Source organism: Lactuca virosa, chromosome 4 (genome assembly GCF_052849685.1).
Source record: "Lactuca virosa cultivar CGN04683 chromosome 4, Lactuca_virosa_CGN04683_v6, whole genome shotgun sequence".
Lineage (NCBI taxonomy): Eukaryota > Viridiplantae > Streptophyta > Magnoliopsida > Asterales > Asteraceae > Lactuca > Lactuca virosa.
The window spans coordinates 499,072,040-499,087,494 of record NC_136429.1 but is presented as its reverse complement, the minus strand read 5'-3'; the positions used below and the strand labels follow the sequence as shown (position 1 = coordinate 499,087,494).

The 15,455-nt window shown below is 34.3% G+C and overlaps 1 protein-coding gene and 1 pseudogene across 2 annotated transcripts; both read left to right on the top strand.

Moving 5' to 3' along the window:
- Positions 1-5,016: 5,016 nt before the first annotated feature.
- LOC145109347 (amino acid transporter AVT6A-like) lies at positions 5,017-7,853 on the top strand. 2 transcript variants are annotated; one of them, XM_079046491.1, is made up of 6 exons: positions 5,017-5,397; positions 5,468-5,554; positions 5,661-6,139; positions 6,247-6,399; positions 6,495-7,164; positions 7,514-7,853. In XM_079046491.1, the coding sequence occupies exons 3-6, from the start codon at positions 5,707-5,709 to the stop codon at positions 7,653-7,655; spliced, it is 1,398 nt and encodes a 465-aa protein (XP_078902617.1). In that variant the 5' UTR covers positions 5,017-5,397; positions 5,468-5,554; positions 5,661-5,706; the 3' UTR covers positions 7,656-7,853. The 2 variants fall into 2 exon arrangements, with proteins under 2 accessions (XP_078902617.1, XP_078902616.1); XM_079046490.1 differs by lacking the exon at positions 5,468-5,554 and having other exon boundaries at positions 5,018-5,397.
- Positions 7,854-8,247: 394 nt separating this feature from the next.
- LOC145106990 (beta-1,4-xylosyltransferase IRX14-like) lies at positions 8,248-12,648 on the top strand (annotated as a pseudogene).
- Positions 12,649-15,455: the final 2,807 nt, after the last annotated feature.

Genomic DNA, 15,455 nt, shown 5'->3' with positions numbered 1-15,455 from the left:
AGTAGCTGCAACAGCCGCAGCCTCGGTAATCGCTACGTACCGCTCATCAAAGGTCTCAATCAATGTGGTCTTGATAGACCCAAACATCTCCGGAATCTCGGCTCGGATCGCCGCAGCCACCTCATCGTGGATCATCTGACGAAGCTCCTCGTCACTCACACCGCTCGTCCCAGGTCTGTGGCGTGTCCCAACCATGATGTCTCTGAAATACAACATAAAAATATCAGAGACTTGCTCGAGCATACTCGTACTTGATAACTCAACCCTACTTGTTCCCTAGTACCCTAAGGATTCTTACTTGGACTGCACACTGATCTGGTGTCTTCAGTAGTACGGGCCCTATACTACCGTCCACACCGCATCAGTATTCACCCCAAGTCCTCCTCCTAGGATCCCAGATCACAAGTACTCTACATCTCGCTGGCATAGGCTACCCTTCGGTAGACCCCTCATAAGCTCCTCACTGTTACCTACTCACTCTCAAGCATCACATAGCAGCATAAATCTTCCTAGGCTAAGGCATCACAAATCAGGCCACTCTAGTCCTAATATGAATACCTAGCCTACTCTAGCATGCGTATCATATCATAACATAACTCATAACACATAATGTAAGGGTATTATGGGAAATCACCGTTCGGGCGTTGGCTGATCGTACACACTGCTCTGTTCTGTTCTTTTCAAAACCTTTTATTCCTTTAGGAAAATTTTGTTTTATTTCGAAAAATTTCTCTAATCCTTAGTTTGAGTTCAAATGCGCCCGAAGGTGCATCCGAATCCCTCAAACCAAGGCTCTGATACCAACTTGTAACAACGTAAATTTCCAAAACAATTTTTCATTTTTAAAACATACTTTTATTCATAAGGTAATATCAAAACATAATGTATCCAATGTTATCATAACAAACATTTCCCAGAATCTCAAGATATAAACTCCATGAGTGTGTACGGATCATGTCAGCGCCTTCCCGCGATCCTCGCTAGTACCTGAAACACATAACACAACAACTGTAAGCATAAATGCTTAGTGAGTTCCCCAAAATACCACATACGCACATTCGCCACTCAAGGCTATAAGACCTTCCGGTCACTGTGTCTCAGAGGACTTCCGTCCCACAACCCTGGTAGACCTTCCGGTCCTACCCGTAATGACCTTCCGGTCCATAACATCTTGACCTTCCGATCCATATCATAATGACCTTCCGGTCCTTAGCATTCATAACATACATAACACATCCATATCATATAACAGCATACAGCACATACATCTCATAGCATATAAGACCTTCCGGTCACACATAGGTACCACTCTAGGTACAGTATAGTGAGAAGACTCACCTCGTACGATGTCGGATAACCTCTCGTGCTCGATAACCCGACCTAGCCTCCTCCTATTAACATAATAACATTCCTGATCAATACCCTCTCATAGACTCATCTCTAAGGATTGGGTAGAAGGCCATTCTATCCCTCCCTGAACTCTCCTGAATCAGTTTGACCAAAACCCTAAGGTCAACTGAAGTCAACGGTCAAACTTTGACCCGACTCGTCGAGTGCATATGGGCGACTCGGCGAGTCCATGCGGGTCCTCTGAATCCTTCTAGCCCCACTTGGCACGTCGAGTCATCCCTCCACTCGACGGGTTACACCTGTCACGAATCGCGGGGCAACCCCGACTCGACTCGGCGAGTGCACTAATGGACTCGGCGAATTCCTTCCATGGCAACACTCAAATGACCTTCTGAGGTCAGATCTGCTTCTCTAAACTATAGATCTGACCTTCCCATGACCAATAACCACGTAAAGGTCGAATCTTGACTCACATGCAACGCACCCAAGGCTTCTTTTGGTGAAATAACTACTAAAATGGCCATCTAGGCTCATAACTTCAAAGGAATGGCATAAAGCAGAGTGATAGGGGCTCTCTGGACCTCTTAAGGTCCAGATCTAAGAATCATTTCACCTTGGGACCTCACACACTCCGGATTCAAGCTAAAATAAGGCATAAAGAAACCCTAGATTCAACTAAATCATCAAAATACGAGAATAAGCACAGATTGATACCTCCAACAGCTTCCTCTGATCAAATGGAAGTAGATTCAAGCTCCCCAACCCGCCTAGTTTGTCCTTCCTCCTTCCTTCTTGCTAAAACACACAAGAAATGGTGAACAATGGCCTCTTTTCTCACTTACAAGACTCACAGATGCTCTGGTACTCTCAAGGACGAAGGTAGCCGCAATTAAGGGCCATAAGGTCCTTTAAATAGGGTGCAGGCCCGGGGATTTAGGGTTTCCACTTACAGCGCCTACTCGGCGAGTCTACTCTTGGACTCGTCGAGTAGTTCATTAAACTCACGTGGCCACCCCGCTCCTACTCGGCGAGTTATCGCACCAACTCGTCGAGTAGATCAAAGACTCTCAAATTAAATAATAAACAAAATAATATACATGGAAATCCGGGTGTTACATTCAAGAGTCTTTCTCTTCTTATCCTCCGAGCATTTCGGTCCCTCGTAATTCGACTTCTCTTTCTGTAGTTTTAGTATAGTAAGTTGAGCGCTGAAGCGCTGCACGAATCTTTCCTAGAAAGATTCAGCGACGAAGTTATGCCCCTGCAGAGCCCGACTCGTAGCTAAAACCCTCTTGTAAGTAAGTTATGCTTACCCTATTTTAAATATAACTTATATTTAAAATTAGTATTGTTATTATGAACTTATAATAAATATTTGGGCTATTATTATGACTTATATAAATGTCGTTATAATATCTTTTTTAACTACTCGCGGTATGGGGAATCTGGTTTAAAGGGCCGAATAGGGTTGTTGGATTTCAGAAGTGTTATATGCCAAAATGGTCCTGCCCTCCAGTGTTTTATGTCTGGCCCCTGTCTGTACATAGTGGTTGGAAAATATTGTTTAAACGCTTATATAATAATAATAATGATGATGTTAAGACTAATAATTAGTCACGGTAAATATTAGACTAAAATCTAGTAGTAATAATACTAGGTTTCGTCGAAGGAAATTATATTGTTAAGAAGCGAAGCGTTGTCCGATTTTGGAATCATCACTTTAACAAGTGAGTGCATAGTTACTTTCATCTTACACATAGATATGAAGTATTTTATATAAATTACGTGCTATGAGTGCATATTATTTGAATACTTGCTTTCTATGCTGGATAAATGATTTTATACATGTTTTAAATAATTTAAATTGTATATGTTTTTTATATCTACGAATATGTTGGGTAAAACATGGGTAGATGAGTGATGAGAGATGAAAGATGATATGAGTAAACATTGGCAGCTATAAACTTAGTGCCTAACAAATAACATCGGCAGCTATGGACTTAGTGTCTATCGAATAAACATTGGTAGCTATGGACTTAGTACCTGTTAGATAAACGTTGGTGGCTATGGACTTAGTACCTGTTAAATAAACGTTGGTAGCTATTGATTTAGTACCTATTAGCTGAACACTGGTAGCTATGGATTTAGTACCCGATGAATAAACTTTAGCAGCTATGGAATTAGTGTTTTACGAACAAGCATTGGCAGCTATGGACTTAGTGCCTATCATATAAACCCTGGAAGCAATGGGCTTCGAAATGAACGAATGCAGAATAGATGATTCTTAGGGTAGATCCTTAAAAGTAAGGAAGATAATGGGGATGGGTAATTGGGTTGATTGTTTGATGTTTAAACATAATAATTAAATTATTGTGGGTTGAAAACCCTATGTACTCACCAGGTTTCCCAACCTGACCCACTCAAGCTTATTTGTATCACAGGTGTCGATATGAAGTTACATTACACTGAGAGATTAAAGAGATGTAGATCACTAGTGTAAATGAATTTTATGCTTATGTTTCTGTATTAATGATGACATCCCAAATGTTTTAAAATGAACAAAAATACATTTCTTCGGAAATGCTTTGATAACGTATTTATCATGTTTTTCTGGGAACAAATTTCGCAACATTTTTTATTAAAAGAGGTACTCTGATTTTTATAAAGCATAAACAAAATCGGTCTTTTCTGGCCGTGAAAATGGGGATGTCACAGTCATCAATGTCGTCGTTAGACGCCTCCACCTTCAAGAAATCGAGATCTGAAAATCCGTTCTCAACCCACCTCCAGTCCGTTCGATTCTGATGATGAAATTAACAGAAAATCAACCTAAAACCTATAAAAAAAACCTCTTTCAAACCAACAATGTTGCAGCAAACATCGAGCAAGATTTCGTTGCCAATTCTCCTCTGGTCAGATAGATCCATTTGTGTTCTTGATATGGTTTTCGTCGGATCCTCATTGTTTCAAATGGAGAAAGTGACGAAAGAGGGTGGAGAGATGAGAGACCTCGATTTTGGTGTTGTCTGAAATCCAGATGTACAGGGGGTCCGAAGAGGGAGGGCTGCCGGAGATAACTTGAGTTTAGATGAAGAAGATGAATATCAAACCTGAGTTTTGATGAACACGATCAGATGTGTGTGTGAGGGGGGAGGGAGGGAGGAGGAGGTGGACCCTTTTTTTTAATTATTAAAATAAATAAATATGTATTAATTTTTTAAAAAACTGAAAGAAAAATATAAAATAAATATACCAAGGGTATTATAGTCATTTTAGTTTTCGGATTGACCAAATACGCAACGAAACTAGTTTAAATTTAAAATGACCATAATACCAAAAAAAAAAAAAAAAAAAAAAAAAAAAATCAAGGTTTAGACCAAACCTAAGAAAAAAATGCATATAATTTTTACGGTTTGTTTTATTAACTTTGAATTGCTTTTATCTAACATAGTTAGTTTATCGAAATTACCAACTTTGATAAAAGAAAATGTCCTGATACTTCGTCACGTTTGAAAGAACAAGTATATTTTTTTCGAAAAACCAGGAGAAGATCGATGCTTTTCAGTTTTAACCCACTGTGAAAAACCATTTCATCTTTGTCCCTCCTCAAGAATCAAGATCACATAATAATGGGGTTTTGGGGATCTTCACCATCGTCAGCGTTCACGACAAAACCCATCGATAGCGACATCCGTGGGCGGCGTTCTCCCGATTACGTCAACCAAATTCATAATTCTCACAGTAATTCCAACTCAATTTCACTTTATACCCTTCATAACCCTCCTGTCAGTTCGTATATCCCCAAATCGCACTTATAATTCTACTGTTTTTGTGTAACCTTGCGTATACTACTGTAACTCCTTCCTCTCTATATAAACACACTCGATAATTTGATGGAAATAAATCCCCAGCCATCAATTTTTCTTTCATCGACTGCCGTAATCCGATATTGACCAAGCTAATTTTCTGGGGTTGAGAAATTCAGACCCGTATCCCTGCGTATCTGCATCTATCCAAATTGTTTGGTTGTTGTTAATCGATTTTAAGGTACGGTTTTGACTTCTAATTCTGATTTTTGGATTGGGGGTTTTGTAATCCAAATAATTGTATGATGTAGGGTTCTTTGGTTTCGAGTATTTAATCGATTCTGAAGCTTGTAATTTGGATTCATTTCCAGGAATGAATTGGGGGTTTTGTAATTCAAGTAATTTGTTTTGATTAAATGAGTACATAACGCGTTGGTTTCATTGCTTTCTAGTAATTAATCGATTCTGAAGCTTGTATTTTGAATTCAATGAATTCAATTTCAGGAATTCGACTGCAAAAACTTGGGGTTTCTCAAATACACATCGGAAGATGACGATTGTTAATGGAAAACCTCTGAAAGAAAAGAGATCGAGAAAGAACAACAAACAATCATTGGTCGATGAGAAATCACCATTGTTGCCAACCCAGAAAGGTGAAGAACAAGGTTTTGATGAATTCAATGGCGCTTCTTTTCCTGGTGCGGTGTTCAATCTATCAACCACAATCGTGGGTGCTGGAATCATGGCTTTACCTGCAACTATGAAGGTTTTAGGACTTATTCCTGGAATTGCTTTGATAATCTTCATGGCATTCTTGACCGATGCTTCCATCGATCTGTTGATTCGATTCACTAGGGCTGGAAAATCGGTTTCTTATGGAGGTGTTATGGAAGACGCCTTTGGTAGTATTGGTCGAATGTTGTTGCAAGTTTGTGTCATGGTTAATAACATCGGTGTTCTTGTTGTCTACATGATTATCATCGGTATGAATATGATTCAATTAAATATATCACAACTCACAAGATTTACGATATACGTAGACCTTGATCTTGATTTTGATTTTGATTCCGATTTGGATTATGTTCTTTAGGTGATGTGCTTTCGGGAACAACTTCCGATGGAATCCATCATTCCGGAGTTTTAGAAGGATGGTTTGGAGTTCAATGGTGGAATGGTCGTTTCTTTGTACTTACTGTCACCACCCTTGGAGTTTTTGCACCATTGGCAAGTCTAAAGCGCATCGGTTAGTCTTTTTATTCAAACATTTTATCAAACAGTTGGTTTGCAACAAATAACAAATAAAAAGCCCTGACATTTTATCGAACACTTGGTGTGCAGATTCATTGAGCTACACCTCCGCATTATCCGTAGCACTAGCAGTTGTATTCCTTGTAATCACAGCAGGAATTACATTCTTCAAATTGATAACCGGAAGCATCTCAATGCCCAAATTGTTTCCCGATATAGTTGATTTCACATCCGCCTTCAATCTCTTCACAGTTGTCCCTGTTCTTGTCACTGCTTACATCTGCCATTACAATGTTCACTCCATCGATAACGAACTTGAAGACAATACTCAAATAAAAGCAGTTGTTCGAACATCACTAATCCTATGTTCATCTGTATACGTGATGACGAGTCTCTTTGGGTTCTTATTATTTGGTGATGAAACCCTCGATGATGTTCTTGCAAACTTTGACACAAATCTTGGAATCCCGTATAGTTCGTTGCTTAATGATGCTGTTCGCGTTAGTTATGCACTCCATTTGATGCTTGTTTTCCCAATCGTGTTTTTTCCATTAAGATTGAATTTAGATGGATTGCTATTCCCACGTAGGGGCCCACTAGCTTCTGATAATTTAAGGTTTGTGTCAATCACGGTTGCCCTAATTGGAGTCATCTTTTTGGGGGCGAATTTTATTCCGAGCATTTGGGATGCTTTTCAATTCACCGGAGCAACGGCGGCTGTTTGCATTGGGTTTATTTTTCCTTCTGCAATCACTCTCGGGTAAGTTGAATTTTATTAAATTATTCATTAATATTTCAATTTACTCTAATTATATTTAAACTTAAAATATTTATTATCTTTTTGACTAATTTAAATTTATTTCATTTTAATATCTAATATCAAAATATTAAATGTATAATGGTTATATGATATTTTTATTGTTTTTTATTTTTATTTTTATAAACATAATAATTGTATCATCTTTTAAATATTCGAAAAAAAAAAAAGCAACATAGTTAGAGAAGTTATTGATAATAGGTTTTTATTGAATAAAACTAATGCAAATCCGATGTGTGTATTGTTATGATTGAAAGGTGGAATTTTGATTGAATTTTGTTTGGAATTTTAGGGATCGATATGGAATTGCGAGCAAGAGGGACAAGATTTTGTGTGTTTTCATGATTGTGCTTGCGGTTTTCTCAAATGTGGTGGCGGTTTATAGTGACGCATTGGCTTTGTTCAAGAAGAACGGTGGATCGACACGCGAATGATGGGTGTTGTTTGGAGATAGTTTTATTTTTGTGAAGATAGAACTCGAGTCATTCGTGTTTTGAGTTGTATAGATGTGTGCTTGTGTTTTCGATTGTTGTTTATCTTGTATGATGTGTCTCTATATCATGTTTTCCTTTCACTACATTTAAAATTCGACTCCGTGTTACATAATAATATGTGCAAATGCATTTTTATCACGAAGTGTTACATAATAATATGTGCAAATGCATTTTTATCACGAAGATAAAGGGTATTTATGTCTTTTGCATATACTTAGAAGTCAGCAAGTCTTCTCATATTCCTGTCTGCCAATAAGCCGAAACCCAACCATATAATCTCTAAGAATATCCTACCCATGACAACATCTTTTGTAAAATGATATAATTTTTAGTGGAGACTGTGTCTCTCAAACACGACACAATTTTTTACTCAAAGAAGAATGTTTACTTGTTTAGAGTAGTAGAGTGTATCCGTTTTTTTTCTAACGTTTAAAAACGTTTTTATATTTATTAGTTTTTTTTTAGTAAATTACACTTTTGGTCCCGTGGTTTTACCAAATTCACACATTTGGTTCTACTATTGGATTTTGACATGGCTTGTCCATGTGGTTTGCATTTGTTACGCCCGTAGTTCCTGAGGCGTTTAAACTAACAGTAAAGTTGTTATTTTTCATAATATGACTAATTTGCCCTAATCATTTCCTTATTTGCTTATTATCTACTAATTAGAACTGATCACTACCTGGAACGGACACAAGATTTCATAGTAGGGGTGTCACGGGAAAGTCAGAGGTTGCACGATAGTAGAAAAAATTTGCTCTGCATCCGAAAAAATCAGTGGTTGTACACTGTGTGCCCTATACTAAAATCGCCCCTGATCACTACACTAATTACAACTACCATCACCACCCATAACAATTCCAATGAGAACAAAATTCTTCCTTGGATATTGAAAACATACCAAGAATTTGTCCATATTATCTGCAAAATCCTACCCAACCCCCATCCATCCATGTGATTTTCATCTACGATATCTCCCTCAAAAAAGTCACCAACCAAAATTTCAGGAGGAATCAATCTAATTTGCTCCACTGCTCACAGAGCGGATCGTAATCATCGTCATTTAATTAGAAGGGCACGATATTGAACAATGAACTGATGATCGGTTAAATGGAGTAGGGACACGGTGGTGTCGAAAATGAAGACGAAGAAATGTACGGTTGTAAGTAGATGAAGTTAGCATCAGGAACCACCGACACAATAAATACAAATGACAAGGACCAGACATGTCAAAAATCCAATAATAGGACCAAATGTATGAAGTTGAATAAACCACATAGACCAAATGTTTAATTTATAAATTTGATATAAATCTTTTTTTTACCAAATATTTGGATTAGCGGCATGTATTGCAATATGTTTAAATTTATTGTTTGGCCTTAACCCTATATCATTGCCCCTGAGAAATTAATCTATATTTTTTATTCGAATTCCATCTTGAACTATTTACATTACAACCGGATAGAAAAAGGTTTCTAGTAGAATAGCACAAACGACGGCGGACCAAGAGCACCTTCATCGTATATAAATTAATAAAATGGTGGATTAAAATTCCACACCGAATCATATCCCTCAAGTCATACATTGTTTTCTATCAAATCACTTTAAATGAAGTTTTATCATAACATTTTTTTAATTTGGAACTAGTACACTCATTCAATTATGGAATCATTAGTTATTGTCCGGTCCGTAGAGAGACAAAATCATTTATATTTTTTCTTAGTTACATGGATAAAAAATACTTTTCTTAAGGAATCTTAGCAAGACGGGCTTTTTTTTAGCATGAACAAAACTTTTTTTTCTATAAATTTATCTCAAAAAATATATCTGACAGAATATCTAGAAATCTAAATATAAAACTAACATAATTAACAAAAATTACATGAATAAATAAATTTTATTTGACTTCCCTTTTCAAGTGACCCAATAATATAGACCCTTTTTAAAAAATCAACCCATAAGAAATCATTACAAATATTAATAATTGAAAAGGTTTTCTACATCAACATATCAATTTTAAGATAAAACCTACATTTAATTATCATAAGAAATATTCTAAATTAAATATTTAGCAATGGTATTTATTTTTATTTTTCGATCTATTCAGCTTATTTGTTTTAAATCATTAACATTTTCTATTTGGAAAATCTTATTCAAAAATGTATAAGCGTGTTCTTAAATTATCATGAAATAATAAAGTATTACGCTTTTAATTAAGTTTAAAACATAAAAAATAAATTTAATATTAGTTAAAATTAAAATCTCTAAATATTATTAAAATAGAACCTTAAATTCTCCATTTAAGAAATCAAGGTCATTCATTGTATTTCAATCCTATATTCTAGACCGTTAGATTATTTGCTGCCATCATTGTTATACCCAAAAACCAGTTGCCTAATGTTGCCTTCCGTTCGTCATTTACTCTCTCGCTTCTTCCGATCTAACCTAAAGAAACAGAGAATCCATTCGCTTCTTCTTCAATCGGCCAAGATGACACATCTTCTAATCTCCACCCCAACCCGAAGGAGGTAATGAAAGCTCACAGAATCATGGAAATTGTTCAGCTGGAACAGAAGGTTCAGTACGGGATTAAAAACCCTAGACCTTTGATTTTTGTCACTCCAACTTACGTTCGAACTTTTCAAGCTTTACATCTAACCGGATTGATGCACACATTGATGAATTTTCCCTACGAAGTCGTATGGATCGTGGTGGAAGCTGTTGGCACCACCAATGAAACGGCAGCGTTGCTGGCAAAATCGAAACTTCAAATCAAGCATATTGGGTTCAAGAAGAAGATGCCCATTTTCTGGAACGCTCGTCACAAGTTGGAATCCGAGATGCGATTGCAAGCTTTAAGGTAATCATAACATATCCTATTTGAATTCAGATCCAAGATCAAACTTTAATAGATGTAATTCTTAATGATCCAGAGTTGTGAGAGAAGAGAAACTTGATGGAATTGTTATGTTTGCCGATAATAGCAACATGCATAGTTTAGAACTCTTTGATGAGATCCAAAAAGTGGAATGGATTGGTACTGTTTCAGTAGGGATTCTTCTTCATTCCAGTCATTCTAACGAAGACCCTTTTGAGGTTCAAAAGAATTTAAACGAACCAAACAACAAGAAATCACCATTGGCAACTCAAGGTCCCGCTTGCAACTCATCTGATCATTCAATCGGGTGGCACACGTTTAATTTTTATGCATATGAACAAAAGAGTGCAAATTACATTGGTGATATGGCAATCGTATTGCCCCAAAAACTGGAATGGTCTGGATTTGTAATGAACTCAATATTAGTCTGGGAAGAATATGAGTTCAAACCTGAGTGGATCAAGGATTTGAACGAAGTTGATGAAATTGAAAATCCTCTTTCTTTGCTTAAAGACTCATAAATGGTGGAACGTAGTTGTGATTTTACAGGTGGAAACTCTATATCCATTGTTGCACCGTGCTATTGTTGCTGCCTCAGCTGTTCCAGATCTTCAAGGTAGAAATGTTTGTTTTAATGTTTTATATATCAGATGATATGATTGTTAGTCAAGTAGGGCTTATTGAGGAAAAGGGCAGGAGTTGGAACATATGAAGGTGTTGTCATCATTATTATTGTTATTCTTTCAAAAGCAATAGTTTTGAAATCTGCTTTCTTTTTATTATATACATTTTATCTACCTTTTACAAAAAAGATATAACATATCAACCAATAGGTGTTAACATCTAATAGTTTTTAAGTTTCATTTCCGGTTGTTTACTTGATTGCTAGAAGGGTACAACAATACAATGCTATTTTTTACTTGATTAGCTTACTAGCTTAGTTGAGTTTTGCAATTATCCATGATTTTGAGTTTGATGATTCAATTTTAAGCCCGATGCTACTGATTACTTGACTTAGAATTTATGTTTATATAAAACTGATATCCTACCATGATAACCGGTATATCAAATCTCGGCCCTTCACCGATATTTCATTTTTGACTGCGATAACTGCTTAGTGCCTGATAGAGTTGAATCAAATCTATTGCCATTTTCTTGTTCTGTAACCAGTGTATTCTATTTTATGTTTTTCATGCTTTTCGTGTTGTTAATGTTTTCTTTTATGCTATTCGTCAGATCGCTATGACTCGATGCCTGATAGCATAAAATCAAAGTTATTGCCATTTCAGCGAGACGGTGTCAGGTATGTAATATTATTGACTAATTTGTGTGTTATTTGGTCAGATACTCATCATCTAAATAATTCATGATCTTTTTATTGCGGGTTTATATTGCAGCATGGAGGGCGTGTTCTCCTGGCTGATAAAATGGGCCTTGGAAAAACTCTTCAGGTAATATGGATAAAAAAAACTCAGAATGGTCTGAAAAATCTTTAAGAAATCATGTAGATAAAATGGTCATTTAGATGCAACATTTTATTAAATGGGTAGTATTTAATTATTGATTATCTCTATATTATATGTAGATCTTGAAAAAACTTGAAGGTGTTCATATGATCAAAGGACCTAATCCAAATAATGACATTTGCTTCTCGGGTGTGGAAGGTAATGTTTATTATCTATTTAACATTAATCATTGTATAAAAGTAAATAATAATAATAATAATAATAATATGAAAATGATAAATCTTTTTATTTTCAGTGATGTTTCACAGCTATCGAAAACTTTCCCATCTGTTGATATGCTTTTTGGGAAGGGACAAAAGTTGTCATTATCCCCTGAAAACTACTTGTTCAGGGTAAGCATTTAATAATTATTTAATTATTATCAGTATCACCCCTTAATTATGCGTCATATTCCATATCCCAATGTATCCTTATCTAAAAAATCCAAAGTTTTTTTTTCAATTTAATTACCATCTGTTTGTATGCACTTTTTATGCAGGTTGAAGTTGAATATGGAACATATTTCTTTGGACGAAGGTTTTCGATCTAAAGTTGAGAGCTTTAATATTCTGATACATGTAAATACTGTCGGATATGGTCATTTGAAAACATGCAGTTGTCGATATAGAGGTTATATATAGACTGTGGTTGAAGCTGTTATGAATACTAACACAAGAAAGCAAGAAGGTTATAGACCATAGTACTTATACCACCAAAATATGTCTTGGTTGATTGTACTAACAATTCATTGCAATTGATAATTCAATTTACCAACTAATTTTTAAAATAGTAAAACTCTCTATTTCTGCTCATACTTCTTGGCGGAATTACAAAACATGATGCCAAAGATATTGTTATTAAAATACCTTCAACCTACAATTTTTTTTTTGCAAAACTTTCGGTATGCGGCAAAAGTCAAAATATCTATCCTTCATGTTATGGATTTCGGCTTATCTTAGTTGTGACTCACAACCGGTAAGCTACCTTTTTACAGAGAAAACGTTTTTGATATAAACATTTGGTTAATCGATTCAAATGTATAACATGTTAGTACTTCTTGTTATATGTTAGTACTTCTTGTTATCTGGAAGCCAACCATTCTTGGGTTAAACTGACGAGATGGTATCGTTGAATAAATAACCAAGAAAAGAATGATAGCATCACTAGCCATATGTTTTGTCAAAATAATGTTGAATAAATAACCAAGAAAAAGAATGATAGCATCACTAGCGTTGAGTAAGATAATTCATTTAATAAAATTTATGTTCTTTAAAAACGTGTCGTAACATACCTGTGATATATTAAATTTAATATGAATCTTATCTGTGGCTTGAGGAAAAAACAAACTTTATAATATCTTAAATTAGGTATGATTTTAGCTATATGTTCATCGTCATTGCAATCTATTTTTGTAATTATATTGCATATTTATTGAAAAATTATATATTTATTATATTTTTTTTCTTATTCTACAAACTTTTCAAATTTACAGTTTTTAATATGGTAATTATTATCTTAAATTAGGTATGATTTTATCTATTTTTGTAATTGTATTTGACATGTTATATTGATATTATTTTCGCTATCATACCATACATAATACATATTTTAAGTATGGAAATGATATTACATTCCAAAATCTTTATGTCATATCAGCATTAACCAAATTTATATTTTCCTATAAATATAGTGTCTACGATTTTTCATTCCAAATCAAATTTCTCTCTAACTAATTATCTCCTTCATTGCAGATAATAGTATTTCATGGCAACTAACAATGCAGATCAGGTCGTGTTTGATAAGGTTGCTGAAATCGATGCATCCAAAGAGTCTTTGAACATACGTGTTAAAATCGTCTTGCTTTGGAATCAGACCTACAAAAACAATCCTAATATGGTCGGGAGCCTAGACATGATTTTAATTGACCAGCAGATACTGTTTCTACAAACTTTATTTTTTAGATTGTCAAATTCTTATGTTATTCAAATTGCTTCAAATATGTGGCAGAAAAATATGGATTAAAATCGATTTATGTTCTTTTGTTTTATTTCTATTCAAATAATTTTAATAATCAACTTTAGTCTATGCAATGAAATCTCTTATTATTCCTCTTTTTTTTTATCAATCTGAGAAATTTACAATTATTAAAAATTTGGTGATTTTAGTTCCCGATCCCTTCACTCAATATTATTTTTATATAGCTTTATTAATTTTAATTATCAATTAAGTATGTCGATATCTTATTATTATTAATTATGTAATGTTTCTACAAACTTTATTATTTAGATTGTCAGATTTTTATGTTATTACTTCAAATTTTATGTATTATTGCATAAAAAGGGTTCTTGATTGTATGTTTTACACCCTTAGATCAAATTCCTCGTTGGTTCCAAAACTCTTTAAGCATCTTTGGTTTTCCTTTTCTCTACATTCGATTTGTTCCTTTTCTAAGCATATTTAAGATCAGGTACGTCGCCTTTATTTTCTTTTGAACATCCCGTCTTCAGCGACTTCACTTTATAGTCTGCATTCTTGAATCAGTAGCTTGTAAGTTTTAAGTGATAAAAAACAAAGATATGTGAAGGTTCCTAAAATATCTAGGGCTAATAGTGTATGCGTATGAAACACAAAATATTTTCATTTTTAATGTTAATTCATTAATATCATATTAAATATAAAGGTTTATATATGTTGTTTGTTTTTTAATTGATTTGTTTATCTTGATTAACGACTGAGTTTATGAAATAAATTTATATTTCATGTATAATGTTAAGTCTTTTTAATATATATATATATATATATATATATATATATATATATATATATATATATATATATATATAATATTTTAAATTATCTTTCTATGTTTAACTTATGATTTTATGTTTCCGTGTCGATATCTCTTTGTGTCGATTGTTATTACAATCTAAAATACAACTTTTGAAGTCTTTCAAATCAACCACGAATAGGGATGAACCTCTCATTGAATTTTCATCCAAATTACATGTTAATTCATTCAGAAGACTTCAAAATTGCAATATATTGATATAATGATTACTTTGACCCAAGTTGGTTGTTATTTTCTACCTAAATTAAAAATTGCAAATAGCTTTCTGTTTATGACTTAACTGTCGTCTGTGTGTTTGTAATTGTTGTTTCTGTATGAGTAGGGGTAGAATGGTCATTTTTTTACATTTTGACCATGTAGCATACTAAGATTATAAAATGTTAAATTATTAGCTAATAATCCACATGGTTTTTAAAAAGTTAAGTTTGAATCTATTTTTTTCCAATGCTATTTTAAAAAGTTAAGTTTGAATCTATTTTTTTCCAAATTTCAAAATTTCATTCACAAAT